Source organism: Stigmatopora argus, chromosome 12 (genome assembly GCF_051989625.1).
Source record: "Stigmatopora argus isolate UIUO_Sarg chromosome 12, RoL_Sarg_1.0, whole genome shotgun sequence".
Taxonomy (NCBI): domain Eukaryota; kingdom Metazoa; phylum Chordata; class Actinopteri; order Syngnathiformes; family Syngnathidae; genus Stigmatopora; species Stigmatopora argus.
The window spans coordinates 14,390,394-14,412,205 of record NC_135398.1 but is presented as its reverse complement, the minus strand read 5'-3'; the positions used below and the strand labels follow the sequence as shown (position 1 = coordinate 14,412,205).

General features: G+C 39.7%; 1 protein-coding gene across 1 annotated transcript in view; it reads right to left on the bottom strand.

Annotated features, from left to right (window-relative positions):
• The window catches only part of rnf220a (ring finger protein 220a), a 153,895-nt gene extending 133,065 nt beyond the window's left edge, over positions 1–20,830 (bottom strand). The window contains exons 1-2 of the mRNA XM_077615314.1: positions 20,535–20,830; positions 9,083–10,093 (exon numbers count right to left, since the gene is read on the bottom strand). Coding sequence (XP_077471440.1) covers positions 9,083–9,734 — 652 coding nt within the window. The 5' untranslated portion in view covers positions 9,735–10,093; positions 20,535–20,830. The remainder of the gene's footprint in view (positions 1–9,082; positions 10,094–20,534) is intronic.
• Positions 20,831–21,812: the final 982 nt, after the last annotated feature.

Below are 21,812 nucleotides of genomic sequence, written 5' to 3'. Positions count from 1 at the left end.
TTTGACGACTTACAATAATGTTTCTAAAATGCACAAGACAAAGGTTGTCAAACTGAGCAAGAACACGACTTGTGAACACTTTCAGGATGTTTTCTCCATGAAGTTGGAAAGTTGGAAAAAATGTTCCCCATTTCGTTCTCTTTTGTGCTGTTAGAGTAGTGGCTGCTTCCTCCTCAGCCTTCTTCTCGTGGAATTCCTCGTGTTGCCGGGCGTTGCATTAACTCCTGCTTCGTTGAGAGTTAATTTTGGTACCCCTCGACCAACTCGTCAATGTCCTCCTTACTAACCACCAGCCCAATCGCCAGCCCCCGCGACACAAATTCACACACCACAAGGTGCGGTACAGGTCGAGGCTCAACTATGAGTCCGTTGAAGGCACTCGGCCACAGCTTCCTTTAAGCATAAGTTCAAGCACACAACGACGAACGTTGGCTAAAGGGATATAAGAGAATCTTGAAACATGGAGAGTTTTTGTTTTGAGACAGCCAATGAGAACCCAATAGAGTAGTGAACATGCCAAGCAAGAACCCAGTATTTTATTTTTACACTACAGTTTTTATTCGATCCGATCCGAATTCGGCTATTTTTTGTTGAAAATAGTTTGAAATCTTTCAGAGGCTTTCAAAATCAAAATTGTGTTTCTGTGCCCAATAGACAGTGGGCACATAGTTGATAGATATCCGATCCCTAGTTGGGTGTCATTAGGAATGGCTCCAAGGAACTATGACCTGCTAGCTGGCTTCAGTTGGGACACCTGAACGTGACATGTAAGTATGCACGATGTGGTTGGATAGTTGCTTATGGAATCCACCAGCTCTCAGCATATTAACAGTAATACTTGAGTCATATCTAGGAGCCTTTACCAGAAAAATCAAAACTGCTTTTTAGAACACACAATGGCCAGAGAAGAGGGAAATGTAAATTTACCAGCTGGTGCACTTGCACGGCCATTTTAAGACTGAGCTTTTAAGAGAAGTTAACTCTCAAGAGACAAGAAAAGCCGACCCTTAGAGCAAGCTAACCGGTATTAAAGCTCGTTCAAACATACACTGGGAACATGACTTGATAGACATACTTTTTTAATGTGCAAAGAAAACAGAGTTTTGTTGGAGTGGAGACACCCACAAACTGTTTAACAAAATCATTGAAGTCTTGAGAAAAGAAAATGATTTTGTGTTTAAATAACTGCATTGGGGGACAACCATTTTGGTGAGTGCAAGGATGTTCTTAATATGATGTAGATTTTTTACATTTAATGTATTTATTTTTTCTCTTCTGCAATGTAATGTATGTAAAAATACAGTGCAGCCATCTGATTCTAGTCGAAGATACTTGTTAACGTTTGCCTATTCCAGGAGGACTTTTCAAAACTTTTGGGATCTTTTTCCATTTTAAATTGCCTTTTACTTGACAGTACCGCACATAGTGATTTCATTTCATTTCATTTTCATCTTCAATACTGTGTATCCTCGAAACGGTTGGGGAGTTACCGGAGCCTAACCCAGCTGACTTCGGGCGAAAAGGAGACTACACCCTATATTGGTCGCCAGTAAACCGTAGGGCACACAGGGAGACAATCATACCACCACCAGCGGGAATCGAGCCCGCGCCCGCCCGCACCGAAGTCAGCCGAGTGAACCTCCACAACAGGAGAGGGCCCCACACATAGTGATACATTTTAATTGCAGATGCGGGTGTATTGATTTTTATGATTGAGGGGATGCAACACCAAGGCAGCAGTGTGTTTTTGAATATTATTTTTTCAGTTGTGGTCTTATAAATATTGGTATTATGAGTGTTATTTGTTAAAGTCGGACTGACTGGGACATCACAGAAGGTTTTGATGTAAAATGCACCACCTTCCACTCCTTGAAATGAAGATGGCCAAAAAGTGGTGATCTATGTCACCTTGTGGTTTATGTTTTCTAAACTGATTCCACATTTTAACTTGAGCAATAACAGAAAAACTGTTAAATTGATTAAACAATCAACCATATTTTATCTCATTCGACAATGCTCAGTACAACAGATATGCAGGGGAAATCAGGCTGTGTTAAGCACTTGTGCACTTACACACACATGGACACAAACACACAACCTCCTCTGTTGGGTGTAGAGGAGAATCAATATGTCTTTGAATGAGGGTCAGAAGGGTTGTCTGCCCAGGGAGAGCTGACAGATTTGCTCTCTTTTGCTCTGCTAAGCCCCTGCCTTCTTTTAACACCCTCTGACACACACTCATACACACAAATATAAGGATGAAGTAACGCACACATACATATGGAGGACAAAATACACCCTCCCTCCACCCCACACACACACGCAAAGATGTGACACTTGTCCCAGAGGGCAGAATTCCTCGCATTTTACCAGGGGGGTGTGATATTAGTCGATCTACATCGAAATGAACCCTGCTGTGCACCCGGGCGAACATGTTAGTGTTTTTACTGTATTAATCAAAGCAACAGAGGCCTGGCCTAGAACACAGATCTTAATCGTTCAACTGGAACACACAATGACACTTAGATGATTCTTAGAAGAATTTAAAAAAAAACTAGGTGACATAATGGATTTCTTTTTCCATTGTTTTTGCTTTTTTTGCTCATTCAACATGGACGTGCTCGTAACAGTATCAGATGTTAGTAACAGAAACACAAGCGTATGTTTTAAGGTGTGTGTATATCATATGTGCATGCATTAACATACTAAAGCAGCCATTAGTGATCAATCAAGTAACTAATGACATCAATCAATGAGCTTTTAAAACCAGTCATTAAAAAATTAAAAACATTAATGTCCACCTAATTATTCATTATTCCACTAAATTCTCAATTATCTTACTCAGTCTCTTCTTAAATGAGCTCTTTATTATCTCTGAAATTTTGCCTATTACATTTTATTGCATTGTGGCACTCAAGAATAAAAAAATATAGGATTTTATTTCCCTGACTTGATACTATAAATTTGGGTCATTGTGAGGTGGAGCAAACAAAAAGAGAATTTGTTGTGTTTAGTGAGAAACTAACTACAAACTTTTGATGAATGATATAAAAATAATTAGAATCAAATGTGTTTATCTAATATGTAGTATATTACCATAGTCAACTACTACTGGTATAGATTTAAAAAAAAAAAAACTGATATGGGAAAATGAGCAATTATTTATCAAAAAGAATATTTCTCAGTAGTGAAATGTACTGTAACTCCCTGAGAGATGCATCCAGTAGTCTGGCATTGTTAAATTTGATTTCAGATAGAAGAATCCATTCACTTTTTTGTGAAATTTGATTTCAGATAGAAGAATTAATTCCCTTTTTTGTGAAATTTGATTTCAGATAGAAGAATGAATTCCCTTTTTTGTGAAATTTGATTTCAGATAGAAGAATTAATTCCCTTTTTTGTGAAATTTGATTTCAGATAGAAGAATTAATTCCCTTTTTTGTGAAATTTGATTTCAGATAAGAATGAATTCGCTTTTTTGTGAAATTTGATTTCAGATAGAAGAATGAATTCACTTTTTTGTGAAGACGGAAGTTTGCATCTACCTTTCTTATAATTCGGTACAAATAACAACAGAAATTAACCCCATTATGACTTTAAGGAACTCCCACAAGCATTTGCAATCAAATTGCTACGCTTGACCTTGACTCTGCAGTCACTTTCACTCAATGCGGATGAAGTCTAGCTGACAACATCAGGATCTGAATATGAGCTAGGTTGCACATCATAAAGGTGCTCCAGTACATTTGTGTGCGGCATCCAGTATTGTGACTCTGTCTTTGTATGTGTGCGTGCGCGCTTACATGTGTGCCTGTGTGGCACGGATGCACAATTACCAAGCAGGCGCGAATCGATAGGTGCCTGCTGACAGATGGATTAGCACGGTAAACAGATGATACACACACCGCTAAATTATTCATCTGCTGAACAGTGGGCAGGGATTCCTCACACAGCTAGTGACGGGAGAGAATGGGGGAGGAGGAAGGTGTACGGAAGATTGGAGCAATTTAAAAGAGTTGAGAGAATGAGGGGCTGGTTTTACTCCTTTGATATATCCACAAAGTGTATATAGACAAGGGAAAAGTGTGGATTCAAACCTGCGCTTCTTTCAGGACAATGTGTTTGTATTGCTGCGGTTTCCAAACTTACCTCTTATGTGGCATTTAGGTATGCCGCAGCCCCTCAGGATCAACGTGACATGCATTGAAAGGCATTAACAATACAGAACACACCTCACTTGAGGAAATAGTGAAACACTTCTCCTCAAATTTGTCCCCATCTTTTTCTCAAGTGTTAGCAAATCCGTGATCATTGGCTGTTCACGCCTTTAATAAGGCCAGAATCATGAATGCAATTTTCCACGCGTACAAGTGGACACCAGAGAATTGGCTGGGTAAACCTGACAATGTCACGGGAATAGGATTCGATGTTGAGGGTGTAGTTGATTTTGCAAATAAGGATATTTTCGAATATAGCACATTATGGTGGGATTTACAAAGAACAGAGTGTGAAAAATGGCATTGAGCTGCTTCATAAAGTGAACATTGAAATGCATAATAACTCAAACCAGTGCCAGGGCTGTGCTGTCTTAATTTGGTGCATCCAATTATACACATTAACGAATGTCATAGTATATGCCTAAATGTTGTCATTATAATTCACACTGAATATTTGCAATGGCTTTATCTCATAATTTTAAAATGTAGAAAAAAAAGAACATATATATGAAGATGAACATATGTTTCCTTTAGGACTCAATTTTGTGACATCCTGTAAAGAAAACCAAAACAGAAATGAGCTTATAACGTAAAAAAAAAAACGTAATCTTTTTCATTCTTTTTATCCTGGACTCTTTCACGTAGAGGGCACTCCTACTTTAGATTCTTGTTCAAATCATATGAGCAAGCACACACTTAAGCATGCATATAAAACATCCATTATTGATTTGTGTCACCTTTAGAAGGGACTTTGGGGATTTTATCTTGCATATGCTAATTGTAATTTGCAAATTAGGTTAAAAATAAAATAAAATCACAGTTTGATTTAGTTTCGGGTTGAAAGGCTGCAGATGCAAGGGGTTTAGCAACTACACTAACATAAATGTGTTAAGTGTGCATTTGTGTGAGTACAGCTAAGGACAACTAACAATCTCAAACTCATAGCCTCCTCCTCACAGAACAGACATGAACACACACACACGTAGACACACAAACTGTTCATTCGCATCATGGCTACCATCAGCAGGAACCAATCAGATTTGATGAATAATTCAATATTAAAGAGGGTGTGACCAGGACAGGGAGGGGTGCGGCCCCTCTGCCAAGCCAGTGGGCCTTTTTAGGAACAGTGTGTATGTGTGTGTGAGTGGGTTATGTGCATGAAAGTGAGAGGGGGGGAGAAGGGAGAGAGGGCTCTGTCACACTAGACTGCATCCACAAACTGGCTGCAGATTAGATTACTGAGGAGGAGAGGGGGTGTAAAGAGGAAGTGAGAAGGATATAAGGACAGAAATGGTGGGAGGAGTGATCAGGAATATGCAACAGAGGTGTAAAGTAGAAAGATGAGAAAATGAAGAGAAATTCATCTTTTAACTCATTTGATAAAGGCATAGTGTGTGAATATATTTATAACCGTAGACTGCGGGTGTTAGAAAAAGTACCTGAATAACTTTTTTAGTACTTCTGAATTAGTTTTATTTGTTTGTTTTGAACGTGTAAGGCTTTAAATATGATGTAAAACACCAGGGACCATTTTCAAGAAAACACACACAATGTTATCTATGTCCAAATGGAGAGGCTGCGGTGACAAAAGGCTCAAAAGGGAGGGACTAATCCTTGAGCAGAACCATCATTGCAAGAGTGACCACAAGACTTACACCAAAACACACACTGCAATGCTTGCTGCTATGTCTCGCATCGGCAGGGGCAGTGAAGGGGTGGATCCTTCAAAAGAAAGGGTGATAACATTTGAACATGTTTCTCCTAAACCAAGAAATTACAGTGTGGATATGATGAGGGAACATCTATCCAGACTATTATGGTTTTATGTTAGAGCGACAACCACCATTATAATTGGGCCGAGGTTGGTGGGCATTTGTGTGTGCCGCACAGTTGGGGACTGACAGGGAGCCAACAAGAGAGGGACAAGGCTTTTAACATCTGGCTAAGCACTGTCAGGAAGACACTCACACATGCATACACGCACTCACACACTGCGGTAGGCAAGCAAGTCCCAGTCCTAATTATGAGAACACTCTTACTTAACTTAACCCTGCCACTGGACCGTGACAGGCTGAGATAGAGGGGGGAGGGCTGCCAAGGTGGAGGCGACAGATTTTTGTGAAGACAAGAGAAAGGATGAGTGTTTCAATCTCCTTGGCAGATATTTTTAACCTCTCGTGTACTACGTCAAGGAAAAAATAAAAGACAGGTGAAAACACAGGGAAAAGGAAAGTATGAGAATTCAGAGTTGCCAGTGTATTGCAAATGATATAAAAACATCCATAATGAAAATCATATCACAATCCCCAACATAACGTTTCTTCCTTTTTGCAGGGCAATTTTAATAATAACTGGGAACCTATTCAGGCTGTTCCCCACCTGCTGCCCATAGTTGCCTGGGATAGGTTCCAGCACCCCCCACGACCCTTGTGAGTATAAACAGCATGAAACGGAAAATGATAGGTAACAACATCTCTTCTTTGTGGGCAGTAAAATAACTAAAGTAAACATTGAAGAAAAAAAAGATCAAAAACAGGGTAAAAGTGTAGAAGAGTAGAAAATGTGCCCTATTAAAAATATTGTCATCAGATCAAGCCTAATAAATAATTTGTGCAACATATATCGTGGTACTTTAGAAATTCCTCTAAAATCTGGTTGTATGCAACAATTTTGCATACAGTGACATAAAATCAACGCTGTAAAAGAAAACATGTTAAAGTTCAACAACCCTATAATTCTGTACGGATACAAAGTCGTTTTCACTTTTTTCAACAATCTTCCTTTTGATTGGATCTGCTTGAATGGCAATATGGAATTAAGTCGAAGTAATAGCATTTACAATAATGTGACGTCTTATCCTAAAAGGCATGATCCGGCCTTTATGAGCCGGTTTAGCGGTTGATAGGTTAGCGAGTTTAGTTAACATCCAACGTGTCTGCCTGTGCATTGGAGGGATTTGGAAAGGCTTTGCATAGTGGAGACGGATGTTGCTTGAAGTGTTTTGCAGCAGAAAGGCACAGAGCACAACATGAACATGTAATACTTTTCAAGTTGAATTAGTGTATTTGGTTAAGTAAGGATAATTCCTCACACGCCTCGGATTATATGTTATGAGAACTGATTTGATTGTAATCACAAAAACAATGAATACACAGAAGTGTGAATGATCCAATCATAAAAATCTAACATTTTCTCTTGTTCAGTTCTATTTTGCCCGTCAACCTTTCTAGGAATGCAGTTTGATTGATTTTTTTTTAAGCGTACCAAAGTTACTCAACTAATTTTATTTGATAGGTGCCTGCTTTTGTAACCAATGACCTTCAATTTTATGGAAGCTAACCTGATTTTAGCTATAAGTCTTCTACTCAAGAATTGACTCAAAACCCTTAAAAGGAGGAATAGGAAATGCTAAGCATCATACATTGTTGCTTTAAATTAAATTTATATATATATATATATATATATATATATATATATATATATATATATATATATATATATATATATATATATATATATATATACATATACATATCAGTTGGACACTATTTTGAAATGTATTCTGTCACATATTCATGGTGCTCTCTGCATTATCTCACCACCAAAATCTTCTGTAAAAACTTTTATAGCAAATACCTCATGGGATTTTGCTAAGTGTTGTTTATTCTTTACGCCCCTATGCTCGACCAGAACCACTGAAGGAGAACTCCTAATTCTTCTCAGTGAGCAGAGGCCCCACACATCCAATTGCATTAGAAGCCTATGGTAAAGGTGGAGGCTATTTCCAAGATTATATCTGATTAGATTGGGACACAGCCATTCCAGTAGAGAGTAAAGAAGCACTTTTCTATTGTAAATTGCCAAAAACCTTACAAATCTTCAAATCAACGTGTGAACATTGAACAATATCCCATTATAAGTGTCCACAAGATACTGTGCATTTTACAAATCAATGTTAAACATTTACATAATCGGTCAGGTGGTTTCATACACTAACATTTTTCCTTGGGTTTTCCCTCAGAAAGCTATTAAGGTTGGATTTTGTCAGAATGTACCACTCCTTACATCCCTCTTGTTCCCATCTATACTTCCATTGAATGTTTTTTTCCTCTTTCTTTTTATAGGATCAGTCTCAGATCGTCGCCTCTGTGTCCCATTTATTAGTTCAAGAATTCATCCCACCAAAACACACATGAGCTGATAACTACAAAAGCCAGGTACAAAGAAGACAAACATCAAGATAAAAATCTATCTGAAATAAACTGTGAAAAGTTCAAAACAAACAACTATAACAGAACAAACAAAATAATACATTTACATCATAACTACAGCATCTACATACGTATAATTATCTTTTGATACCTGTCGTAGCTTGTATATGTAGTCTAAATTTCAGAGGTCTTTATCAGATACCATCATAAGGTATTCTGAACATAGGTAAAACTTTTGGCCACCAGGGTGGAACTATAATGAATACTGATTGCAAAGAGCATGGCTGACACACATACAGTATGCATAGTGCAAGAAGGCCAAATAGCAGCCCCTCCCTTGGTGAATGCTAATGTGACAAGTGTAGATGGTGGGCTTCTGAATCTAGATTTGGGTCAGCCAAGAGATATACTGACAAGAAAACATGGATGGAATTGTTTATTGAGGTGTGTGATTTAAGTATAAAAAAATCATTATCAAGTTTATTTTTCCAATTGAAGTGTCTGAATTGGATTTTCCTAATTCTTTATTTTTTTAAGGATGTGAACAGTAATGTCTTAGCGATCATAAACACATTGCTCTTCTAGCATTTTTTGTTATTCATCAGTATGAATGCTACAAAAAATGGAAATGTGCAATAATTGTGTACTTACAGCGCTCAATACGGTCTTCGGGGCTGGAAGAGGTCTCTCGGTCTGAAAGAAGGCCGGACACAGCAAAGATCTTCTTTCCACTGTCCTCTACAGCCTTCAAGGCGCTGCTGGGCGAGCTCCCAGGTGGGATGTGTATGCCACCAAAGTCATATTCTTTACCCTCGGCATCAGAGTACCGGAGATGTGGCGAAGCATCGGTATCCAGGCAGCCTTTGAGGCGTTTAGCCGGTGTGAAGGCAGACTGATAACCGCCCGGTGCTCCATCTCGATCCTCATGAGAAGCGAAGGGTCTGAAGGCCCCAACACCACTGTGATTCAACATGCTTATTGGTGAGCAGTCCAGGTTTGGTGGTGCAAACTGATGATGAAGGTGGAGGAGGGATGGAGGAAAATCCCTGTTAGGGAAACCTGGTGGGACGGCACCTTGGCGGTGGTACATGGATGCAAAGGTGTATGAACCATTGTTAAATGGCAAGTGAACATCTTTTTCAACAGAAACTGGGACACCAAATGGACGTGGTGGCTGGCAAGGAATAGACGCATCACGAGAAGCTTCTGCAGTGGAGGCCAGTACCATTAGTGCTGGTGATGCCAGGGGGTTTGGCAAGTATGAGGAGGTCTCCATCTTGAATGCTGCTCTGTGGAGATCCATGTTTAAATGAAATAGAGTGGTTGAGAAGAATTGAGGAGGGGAAACTGTTTCCTCCTCGGAGGAACTGAACACAGCCCCCTTGATAAAGGTCCCTAATAGGTTGTGAGCTGGTAGTTGCTTATCTGGTTCAGAATGTGTTATAATTTCATTTCTTGTCAGTAGAGCTAAGATCTACTTTTGTTGAGCAACTTCTTTTAGAACAAGTTTCCCTCTGGTTGGGATGTTCTGCTCTTTGGCTTATAGTGTCCTGTTAAATCTAGAGTTCAAGCTCTTTAATTGGGGAGTGTGTCAGAAATATTACGAAAGCTGAAGTTCAGTGAAGGTTGTCAAAGTCGGTTCCTCATCTTTCTGTGGTCAAGCTGCAAAGAAACAAAAAAAACAATAGTTAGTATAAAGCCATTTTCCTTGTGTACCAGAGTGGATCACTAGGAACAATGAAGTCGAAATGTTGAATTTGCATCATTTTTTAGCATTTTTGTTAAAACAGACCTTCCCATTGTTTGATCAAGTGAAACACATCAACAACTAAATGTTATCACCAATGATACTTTGTCTCGAATTCGCCAGTTTTTTTTAGTAAAAAAGTTAATTCATCACATCTTTCCACTCGGAATCTGTGTTGCCCTTCAGCTCTTCCCAAGTGTTTCCTCCTTGTCCTCAATTCTGCAAATCAATCCACCCCCTTCTCCGAATCCTCATCTCCTCTCATCCTCCTAGCACTATTTCTCTTCCCTTCACCATCTCAGATCACAGTCTAAGCTGCTTATTCCTACCATCTTTCAGATCTTATTGGACCAGAACCACTTGTCTCAAGATAAGGGCACACATGTATTTTACCGCCCACCCCCATACCCACAAAACATATTTGATAAGAATCTTTGAGGTTTCAACCCCACAAGTAATGTGTGTATATATATTAAAAACTTTCCTCTTTTAATTTATTCTTTTTTTATCGTTTTTGCAGTCCGACCTTCCTTTTGCATTTCTCCCGTATTTCTCATCTCCTCAGATTGCTCTTTTTCACCCTCCTTTCCCTAAATCTCTTCTCCCTAGAGTGATTCAGCTGGGTGATATCATATCAGACCCCTCCATCTGCCATCCACGAGCCAGAGGAAATTTGACTGAGTGAATAAATTAGCTGTACTTGACCTCACGACCCCAGCATGCGTGGCAACAGGCTAGAGTTCTTCCTCTCGGGGATTAGATCAGAGAGTGTGATTGGTCGAGCTGGCAATTGCAGAGGGGCAGCCAATGAAACGATAAAATAACATTCAAGCGATCTTTATCTGAGGCTAACTTGAAAGTGCTTGGTTTGCTAAGCATCCAAAATGCCTCTCAAGTAGAGGAAAACTTCAAAACTTTACAGGGCTTCATATGTTATGTGGTTTGCAATCAGTTGTACACAAAAACATTTGCAATCGATTACAAAACCTGATCTCATCTTTGGCACACTCGTCCTCCATCTAGCATGAAGTGACATGCAGAAACTTAGGGTAAACTGAGAGGAGAAGCCCAGGCACATTAAGATGTTTTACACTACCGCAAACGAACAGCAAGATAGTGTCGTGGTTAGAATAGCTGAAGCTAGCACACCCCTGATCTGGACTTATGCCATGCCATCTCATATTACATATACGTTGACTTTTTCAAATTCCTTTTTGACCGGCTACACCTGCCTTTACTGGAATTGACACATTTGTCGACAAAAAAAAATCTATGGCTTTCATCCATTCATTTTTTTGTACGCTTATCCTCACAAAGGTTATGGGTACGCCTTTCCTATGTTTGCTTATCTTTTTCAGCTGCACTTTGAGTTTCTTCTTTTAAACATCACAACATGGCTATTTCATATGTACCAATACTTTACTATAGGCCACGGGAAAGATAACATTTGGAACTAACATAATATAATGTAAGAGAAGAAAATGAATGTAAAATGTCATTGACTGGGATTTTTTTTCAAAAATATCAGGTGATGCAAATAAATCCATTGAAAATATAGTACTCATTTGAATGTCTATTGACAACTATGAACTAAAATTCTACACTTATATTTCACCACAACCTTCACCAGTGACACAGTGATAATGATTTCTGACTACAGACACATATACTGCAACTTAAAATATAAGCATAATTACAGCCAACACACACTCATAACATTAGTCTGTGCCACTTACAAGCCCATTTGCCACTGAGGGGATATCAGCCACTCATTGTTTGACACCAGCTATATGCATTTTATAATAGAAATGTCACAGGGGAACATTTACCACGCTCGCATAATTTGATTACAGTGTACAAGAATGATACAGCTGTCGCTGCGATATTACACTCAAGGGGTAGGTGCTGGAGGGTAGGAAATTTGTGTCAAATGTGTACCTAAAGTGACAGTTTTACCAATGTTAAAATTGTTGTGTCACCATTGATGTGCTTAAGCACATCAAGAAATTTTGAAAAAAAGAACAGTGAAATAATTGTAGGATGTTATGTCCGGGTGAAACATATCAATAGAACAAATTAAAGTTACACTGATACATATTCATTAATTAATTTTCTGTACTGCTTATTTTCACGGGGAGTTCTGGAACCTTTCCAAGCTAACCTAGACACCAATGATATGCAGTAACATAGACCTGCGCCCACAGCAATCCAAGAGGACCGGTTTGGACACCTCTGTTTTAGAGTGTTCAACCATTCTAGCCAACATGCTTTTTGGGATGTGGGAGGAAACCGGAACACCTGAAGAAAACCCACGCAAGCCCAGGAGAACATCCAAACTCCACACAGGAAGGTCCGGACCTAGGATTGAGCGCTCGATTCCGGAACTGTGAGGAAGATGGGCTAACCACTCACCGATACTTAAATAGGATATTTATCCTGCTATTGAAGTCTAGCAATTTTTAAAATTCTACATCTGTTGTTTTCAGTCATTTTTTACAGCCTAAACGGGTGATTTGACTTTTCTATTGTATTGGGGTCCATCATATTGCCAAAGCATAATCCAGTTTTATCCAAATTGTTATCGCATGTTATCCACTATAGACAATCACCAACAGCAGCTGATACCCAAACTTGTCACAGTTTTCCAAATGCATGCTCAGTTCTAAATAGGAATACGTACATTCATGGATATGTATAATATCTACTAGGTAGTCTTTTTCCATTGAGTCATTAACTGTAATGGCAACCTTTTCTACCTTTTGCTGATCTAATGCAACTGGTACAAAGAAATAGAATTCATTGAGTTTGTGTAGTTGTTGTTGTATGAGTTTGAGTGTGGGTCACACCCAATGCAGATGCCAGAAAAAAGTTAGAGTGGCACTTGCAAACTTCATCTCCTTTTTCAGTTGGATTAGAGCATTTCACCATTTAACCACCATACAATTCCAACGTATAACAATTTTATCGTGAACTATCAAGCTCTTTTAGTAATAAAGTAAGGGGTTTACAGCTCCCTGTAATTGAACATGGGGAGTTAATGAATGATCCTGTCTCAAGTCCATTCAAGAAAACCATGTGTCAAAATTGGGGTACAAAGTCTGAGTGTACTTTACATTTAAAAGATACCATCAACTTCATTAACAATGGGATTGTTCTCAAAGTGTAACATTCTCAAGAGTTATCACCATCTGTTGTTGTTGTTTTTTAATCACTGTACTATTTAGTGACTATATTAAATGTTTGGGATGGCATATGCAACCAAGCAGGTAGACTCTTGCATTATGCTTTATTGTATGCAGAGTTTCCATGAAACTTTACGCAGTTGTAGGACGATGCAGAAACACATACAGTTGTACCGCTACTTATGAATGCTTCTACATACAAAATATCCATGTTACAAAAAGCCTCAATGGGAAAAATATACAAGAAAAGTCCAAGTTCCGAAATGTGAAATGCAATAAAACATCCCCCACATTCTAAATACACTTATCTACCTTTTTTTTAAATTGTGGTTTTAGAGTTGCTTTTCCATTAGCTATCTCCCAACACCACACTCAGAAACAGCGCCCTCGAGGCGGACGCCAGAGCCAACCCCAAATGGGGTAGCAGCTCTCGGCATAATTTAAGCACGACTGTCCTACCAAAAGTAACTTTACAGGCACCTTTTTCTTCTGGGACCTTGGCAGAGGAGCTCCAGTCGATGGTGAGTTCCTGATTCATGTGCCTTCGACCCTTCATTGTCACAGAGTTGTTTCTTGAGTTATTTCTGAGTGTGTGTAACATAACAAGGGTTTTAAGTTGTGTGTTTTTTACGTGAGTGTGTACGTGTGTTTACTCAGCGGCGACTCGCAATTCCACCCCATTGGAAAATGTTGTTCCATTTCTTTTTCATTTAATGGCTTAATAAATAATGTTAGCTTGTTATTTAGACAGTGATCCTTTATTGGGGCATCAAATCTACATGATGGTCAAGTCCAGCTTTTCATCTCTGCTGGCAAAGGTGAAAACTTTTCTCACGTTGAAGAAATTTGCAATGGCAAAACACACATATCGGCAGAATTACTGAAGTGCACTTCAGTTTGGCGTCAGCCAGTCCTCCCTCAAACATTTCAACTTCCACGTCCAAAAATGCTGCTGCCGGAACCTTTTAACTGTAACATGTAAGAGGGAACATATTATTCTTTTCTGGCCTCCCTGTACTTTCTTGCTCAACATGTAAGAGTTGTTTTAGGAACTTTATTTGCTTCCAATAGGTAGGTTTGTCTCGCCTTTTTTGAAGGGCTTCCCCATCCCTATCTGCTTAAGGACACATGATGCTCCTACAGGCTCCAAAGTACAAGCAGTAGATAAAAGACAGAAGATGGCCTTCCATGTGCACATCAGACAAGCACACCATTTCTCCATCACACCTTATTCGTTGGCTTTAAAAGAGCGTGAGTTCAAACTGAGTTTTTTTGGTCTTACTTGTTTTCATATATTTAATAAGTATTAATTCATGTATGTAATTTGAATTTGAGTTGTTTCCATTTATTATTAATTAATTTATTCATTCATACATGCATTGATTAATTTCTTCAGTAATTTCATACCACATTTGTGTTCCTAAATCATGTTATGTTATATTGTCTTATGTTTGAGTTGTGTTTAAGAACTTTGTTGCAGTAGCAGTTGTATCTAAAGTGCTACATAAATAATCTCTCTCATTTTCTGAACCGCTTTATCCTCACTAGGGTATCTCAGCTGACTTCGGGCCAGAGGCAAGGGACACCATGAATTGGTTGCCAGCCAATCAGGGCACAAGGAAACAAACAACCATTCACCCTCACACCCATACATAGGGTCAATTTTTAGAGTGTCCAATCAGCCTACAATGCATGTTTTTAGAATTTGGGAGGAAACCGGAGTACTCGGAGGAAACCCACGCAGGCCCGGGGTGAACATCCATACTCAACACAGGTGGACGTGACCTGGATTTGAACCCAGGACCCCACCGCTGTGAGACCGGCGAGCTAACCACTGGCGTCACCGGGCCACCCTACATAAATAATGTAAAATAAAGTGTATCCATCAGTTTGGTCAACAAATTAACAGTCGATGTACTTAAAATGTAGTCATTCATGTCTCACCATGAAGCAAATCCCAAACATCTTGTGAACATGCATCAAATACACTTTTTTTTCTTACTATTTCTTGCCATTTGACAAACTGAATTGTGTGGCATCTATCTTGAGTTTGAGTTGCTAGAGCTCATTTAGCTCATAATACCGAGTAACAACCTTCTCTAAACACTTACCCGAGTTCATTTCAAACAGATGCAGCAAAAACAGATTAAAAATATAACTGGTATAGTTGCAAGATTTTTAAAAAGGGACTATGAATATGTCGTAAAAATAGGAATTGGATAATGACAGAAATATTTGAAAAAAACAGGTGGGGTCATGCAGCATATGCTAAAAAGTTTGTCAGCTTGCTAAGAACTTGATTAAGACAAAGTGGGTACGAATCATTCACTCTGTTTCCTACTGATGTGATATACCCCCCCAAAAAAAACGATAATAAAATGGGATATAAAGACTTATACTCTGGGGATATTTGGAGACACCGTGTCACGCCCTGAGCCTGGGGCAAGGATTTCTTTTCATACACAGTTCACAGGATACAAATCACAAAGCATTCAGTGACAAATAAATCATTTTCTCCTGGTCACCGTACAGCAGAAACACCAGTCACCGACTGCAAGCAATTCCGACAAACTGACAGATGACACCAACATCTTTGCTGATTGACAGGTGTGCTCGCTATCTGCCCTTTACAAGTGTGGCTGAGTGAGTGCGTGTGGCACAACGTCAACTTCCAATAACTCTTATGGTTGCGTTCTGTCGGCAGCGGTCGCTAATCTCAAGGCGGGCTGGCAAACTGGATGCTCTCTGTCTGGTTTGATCAACAATCAGCATCCAAGCCGATTAAGTCTAACAAAGCAAAACTGTTGGGATGTGCAAACACTCACACATTTGCCTCTAATTGTTTTCAATTGCAGAGTTAATCAAGGGCCTTACAACAAAAGAGAACTTACTGCCGCTGAGACCTCTTCTACATGGAGGTCAACAAGGAGACAGAGAAATATGAGTGTGAATGTGCTCTGTAATGAAGAACCAAATCTTTACATTCACTAAACACAAGGCAGCCATTTGTGCAATGCGGATCTTGTATCGGTTAAACGTGTGCACGCGGGGAGGTGTGTATGGTGAGCTCAGGCCCCCTTGTATCATCTCCTGTCTGGATGCACAGCTGGCGTCCGGGAGAAAAATGATAAGTAATCTACACATATTCCCACCGCTTACAATCGATTATGCTATGTGCTCCAAAAGTGGGTGTGTGCACGGAGAGTAAGTGACAAATGAACGGAGAAACCTGAGAGAGAGATGATGTTGTTGGGGGGGCATAATGAGAGAAAGAGACACCCAGCGATAGAGAAAGTATTGGACATCCGACACAACTCCTTCTCCCTCATTAGGCTCATTGGCTGACTTTCTCCTGTTGCCAGTGATATTCACCAACAACTGCATTAGTAGTCCCTGCCGTCTCCAATGCAATCAAACCATTAAACACGGTGTGCTTCACCTCCATCAAGTGATTTCCTTCCAATAGAAAATGACTGAACTAGAGCTACTCTCCTTTCCCGTCATCAATAAAGACAACAATTTAATTTACCAGCAGATCATGACAATTACTACATAAACCTTTTTTTATCTATATTTAACATGTGCTGCAAAAACATCGGAATTGACTAAATCTACTTAAATTAGAAGTTTGCAGATGCAGACAGGCTTCAAATGCTGAGGGGGAAATTAAAAAGATTGGGCTCGAAAGTTTTAGGAGGCGCAGAGCAAGCACGGATCATTTCCTTCCTGTGTGTGCTCAAACATTTGTTATTTAGCGGCGCACATCTTGCTTTCAATTACACTCTGCTTGTCAAATTATCTTGCGTTCGCTGCGTTTATTAACGCAACATGATAATAAAATGTACACCTGAGAGAGGAGGCGCGCTGCAGGCTCTCAGGGACACGAGGATATCCGTATAATAAAGAATGAGGAATTAGTGCATATTGATAATATGTAATAGACCAGGGGCTGGGGCAGGGGGCGAGGGGGCTTGGGGGGTGGTCGGGGGTTGGGGGTCTTGGGGGAGGGGGGGATTGTTCACAAACAAGGCGCGAATGGGTGATCTTTGGTTAATTTACTGTCCATGTCATGATGGGTTAATGTGGAATAGTAAATTAACATATACCCCAATTTTGAGCACATTGAAATAGCAGAATGTAATTTTCATTAAAACAGAAATACAAGATTAAAATCGCATGTACAAAAATATTATAATATGCATTACAAAGCCTCCACTTTTTTTATTTTCGATAAAATCGTCTCCAACTATTGAAGTGATTTCGTGATGCGCGCACCCGTTTAAATTTGGATTTTACGCAAAGGTCCGTTTTGTGTTCTTGGATGCCAATTGAAATAAACTTTTCACTCAATAGCCATCGACCCGACATAGAGGTGTGAAATGGACATTAATTTAAGTTCACTTCTTGCTGTAGAGTGCGCGGAGAGCCAGAGATCAATGTTGAGCAATAAAAAATGACTACGAACGGGTTTCGAAAATAAATCATCATTTGCTGCTTTTCGGGATCATCCTCCCCCTTTAATTCCCGTGTGAATCAAAGAGAAACATACCGGCATTATAACCGTAAATCAATCGCATTATACCACTAAAAAGATACATTGTGTTATGTGAATATTAAACTAAAGACGGCTGGTTCTTATTTTTATTTCTATTTGGATACTTTATGTGTATTTGTGAATTATTTTTTTTTGCAGTCTAATGCCAATGTTATGGACAAAATAGGGGATTTCGATATATATGTGGATATATACAAAATAATAATAACAATAATTTAAGCAATGCCACATTTAAAACAGTCCGTCTATTTAATTGAAAAAAAATGGGCGTTGGTCTATAAATCACAGAGGTTGGAAATCTAAATGGGGAAATAATAACCTGATGCACGCGGACACGGCCCGACACTTTGCAGTTGAAGGGGCGTAATGTGAAAATAAGTACATATTTAATTGTTTTAACATCAATGTCAATCACCTTTAAAATTCAAAATTACAATTATGCAATAAATATAGTCATACGTTTAAAATGATTATTAAGATGCAATAAAGATAGTAATAATGTCTTCATTTTACTAAGCTTACATAGACACTGTATTCAAGGCCTTATAGAAAAATATTTTAATTAACCTTTTTTTTAATATTGATTGATTTCTAACGCTTGCATTCAAAGACGCTGTTCATTTGAACATTATTTTGCATTATTACTATCATAATGAAGTCAATCAAAATGCCGTTAGGTCAACTTATTTTAATAAGGAAAAGTAGTTTGCATAACTTATTAACGGGGTTGTTAACAAATCTTCGCATTAATGTTCTCAAACCTGATGCTTTATGAAAACATTCTCTTTTTTTCCAACAGCCTGTTCTTGACAGATTTAAGGGAATTTAACGCGGCATGCGGAACATATCCATAATACCTATTAATATGCATTTAAAAGCTAAGTGTCGTCCAGCGCATTTAGTTGGAAATTAAACAGGCTCGCCTGGTCGTTAGAAGTCAGGGTTGGTTGATCCGACGATCAATAAATCAATTTCAAGCCATCCATCACTGGCATCAAAGCAATGATCACTTGATGCCTAGTCGGGTTTGTCTTTTTTTCTTCCCCCCAAACCCACAAACTAACCCGTTTTTGTTCTTTCCTTTTCTAGTGGGTTAGGTGTGTGTTGCGTTCAAGTACCGCTTTGAGTTCACCTCCTATTCCTCTTTACGGGCTTAATTGACAATGAAGACATTTCCTTTTTTTCTTTTAATAACGAGGCGGTCATTTTCACGCTTCTGAAATGATGTCTTGTTCCAAACCCGACGTTAATTCTAATGCGCATTTTGCCCGTGATTCCAAACAAGCTCAAAATGAAAATCTACAAAAAAATGATAAAAGAGCCGATCACTATCCGTTTTGTTATAAAATATATTAACTTTTTTTTTCCAAATTCAAGGGAAGCAAGCAACCGTGCTTATTTTTGTACTAATACAGAAAGTGTTATTTCTAGTGAAAATAAAAATATTTTATCTTACTAAAAGATGAGTCAAAATACATTTATTCTTAATAAAGATAGGAGAAAACTAACGGCATTGAAAACGAGAGGTGATATTCAGGCATGCCGATTTTAGCTGGCGGTGCCCGTTCACAAATCGGGAAGGCCTAGGGGGGCTTCCACCAGCTGGGCGCTGCTTGTTTAGAGGGGGGATGTAAATTATAGTGGCTCCCAGTTAACAGGTGTTTCCTTACTGCAGGCCTGTATGTGCGTGTGTGCGGCGATTGCGTGCGCGCGCGTGATTGTCAGACATTATTATTTCTAATTCATAAATTGAATTTTTGAGGCTCACACTTTATTTTTTCCGCTCAAACCCTATTTTCTAATTATTGTGTCCCGTTTAGTTTTGGAAAGTTTTTTGTGCATTTGCATTTTTTTTTAAAAAAGATAAAGGCCCTCATTAGTGTAATGCATAATCTCCCAATGCTATAAAATGATTATAAAAGTTGAACAACCATGATCATTTCCAGTTTTGTTAAGAAAAAGTTTTCCTTTTGTAAGAAAAAAACCCGATAAAATTCCTTCAGTCTTATTTTTTTCCAGTGAACAAAAAAAAATCGAAAACTAATCAATGTGTTCATTTGTCTTAAAATAATACGATTAGTAGGAAACTGTTATCGCACGCGCTGCGAATTATTGTAATTAATATGCTGTTTAGTGGTGTATTAAAGTGTATATGCATTAAGATGTAAATTTTGTAAACAGGGAGGCGATGACAACGCGTGCACACACACACACACACACACACACACACACACACACACACACACACACACACACACACACACGCATTAACACACACGCACACACACATACACACATTATAATCCTCATCCTCATCAAATCTTTTCAGAAGGACACTTTGTTGATTGGGAACCCTGACAAGTGCCGAGACGCGCGCGCGCACGCAACACAAACAAACAAACGCGCACGCGCACGCCTAACGCGATCTAAACGACCAAGAAAGAACGCACACGCAGAAAAGTGCGAGTCCAAAGAGACACTCGAAGTCACTTGGCTTGAGTGTTTAAAGCACAAAAAGACCGGCGATACCACTCAAAACCACAACAAAACTCCACAAAGGACGAGTTGGCGTAAGTAAACTTTCTGTAAGCTTCAAACCCGGAAAGTATTCTCACTCACCTCTTAGTAGCAGAATCCACTACTTCCGTGGAACTGTCCTCGATTTCCGGCTTCTTTTTATCCTCACAACAAACCCCAAACTTTTTCCCTAACAACAGGAGCGATGGCTGAGCAGCGGAGAAAACGCCAGGTAAAAGTAGTTGACGCCTCACTGTTAGCTTGCCGAAGGAAGAAACAATGTGTGTCGAAAAGAAAGAGAGAGGGAGAGAGGGAGAAAGTGACAAGCTGACTTTCCACGCGGAGTGTAAAGTGGCTATCAGTAGCGCGACGTGCGCGTGCAGCCCCTCAGCTGAAACACGGAGCGGAAAGGCGAGTGGGAGCCGCCGAGGGAGCGCGAGACAGGCGGTGGGGAAGGAGGTGGGGGTGCTTGTGGCGGTGGGCTTTCCACAGCAAAGCGTGTGAGTGGGGGGCCACGGAGGGAAGGAGGAGGGAGGGGGTGTCCAGGGTCCAAGAACGCTCAGGAGGCGCAGTGCTGCCCCGCAGTGCTACGTTCGCTCTATGACGCAAAGACAAGAACACACAGACACGGGGTATACAATTGGCCCCTTCTTTTTCTCTCATTTCCACTTGGTCATCTCAGGGGCAAGTGGCTGGCCACTTAACTCATTCCAAGGTAGCATCTTCTCTCATCTCATCTCATTTTCTGAACTGCTTTATCCTCATTAAGGTTGCAGGGGGTGCTGGAGCCTATCCCACCTGAGGCGTGAGACACCATGAATTGGTGGTCGGCTAATCGCAGGGCACAAGGAGACTAACAACCATTCACGCTAACACTCATACCTAGGGGCAATTTAGAGTGTTCAATCAGTTTACCATGCATGTCTTTGGAAAGTGGGGGGGAAACCGGAGTACCCGGAGAAAACCCACACGCACGTTAATTACAAATCTAACTTTTGGCAGGTTCGCACGCTTTCATTGTTTTATTCAAACCCGTAAGTAAGTGATCACTCGTGACCTCGTATACATAACAAGAAGAGCAGATAAATGCTTTTATGTTATAGTTGTTTAAAATCACCGTGCACCACTCTAAATCCTGAGCGGCAAACAACCATCAAAAACGATCAACCACATGACTAGAAGCACCAAAAAATGATTAACTATGGTCAAATTGTGGAACATGCAAACTCCACACAGGTGGACCAACTTGGATTTGAACCCAGGTCTCCCACAGTGAGGCCGCCACGCTAACCAGTCAACCGCCAGGCCACCGTAGATAGTAGCATCTTTGCGTCTTAAAAAAAATAGATTACGTGCAGGCCAAACACTGAGCAACAGTGA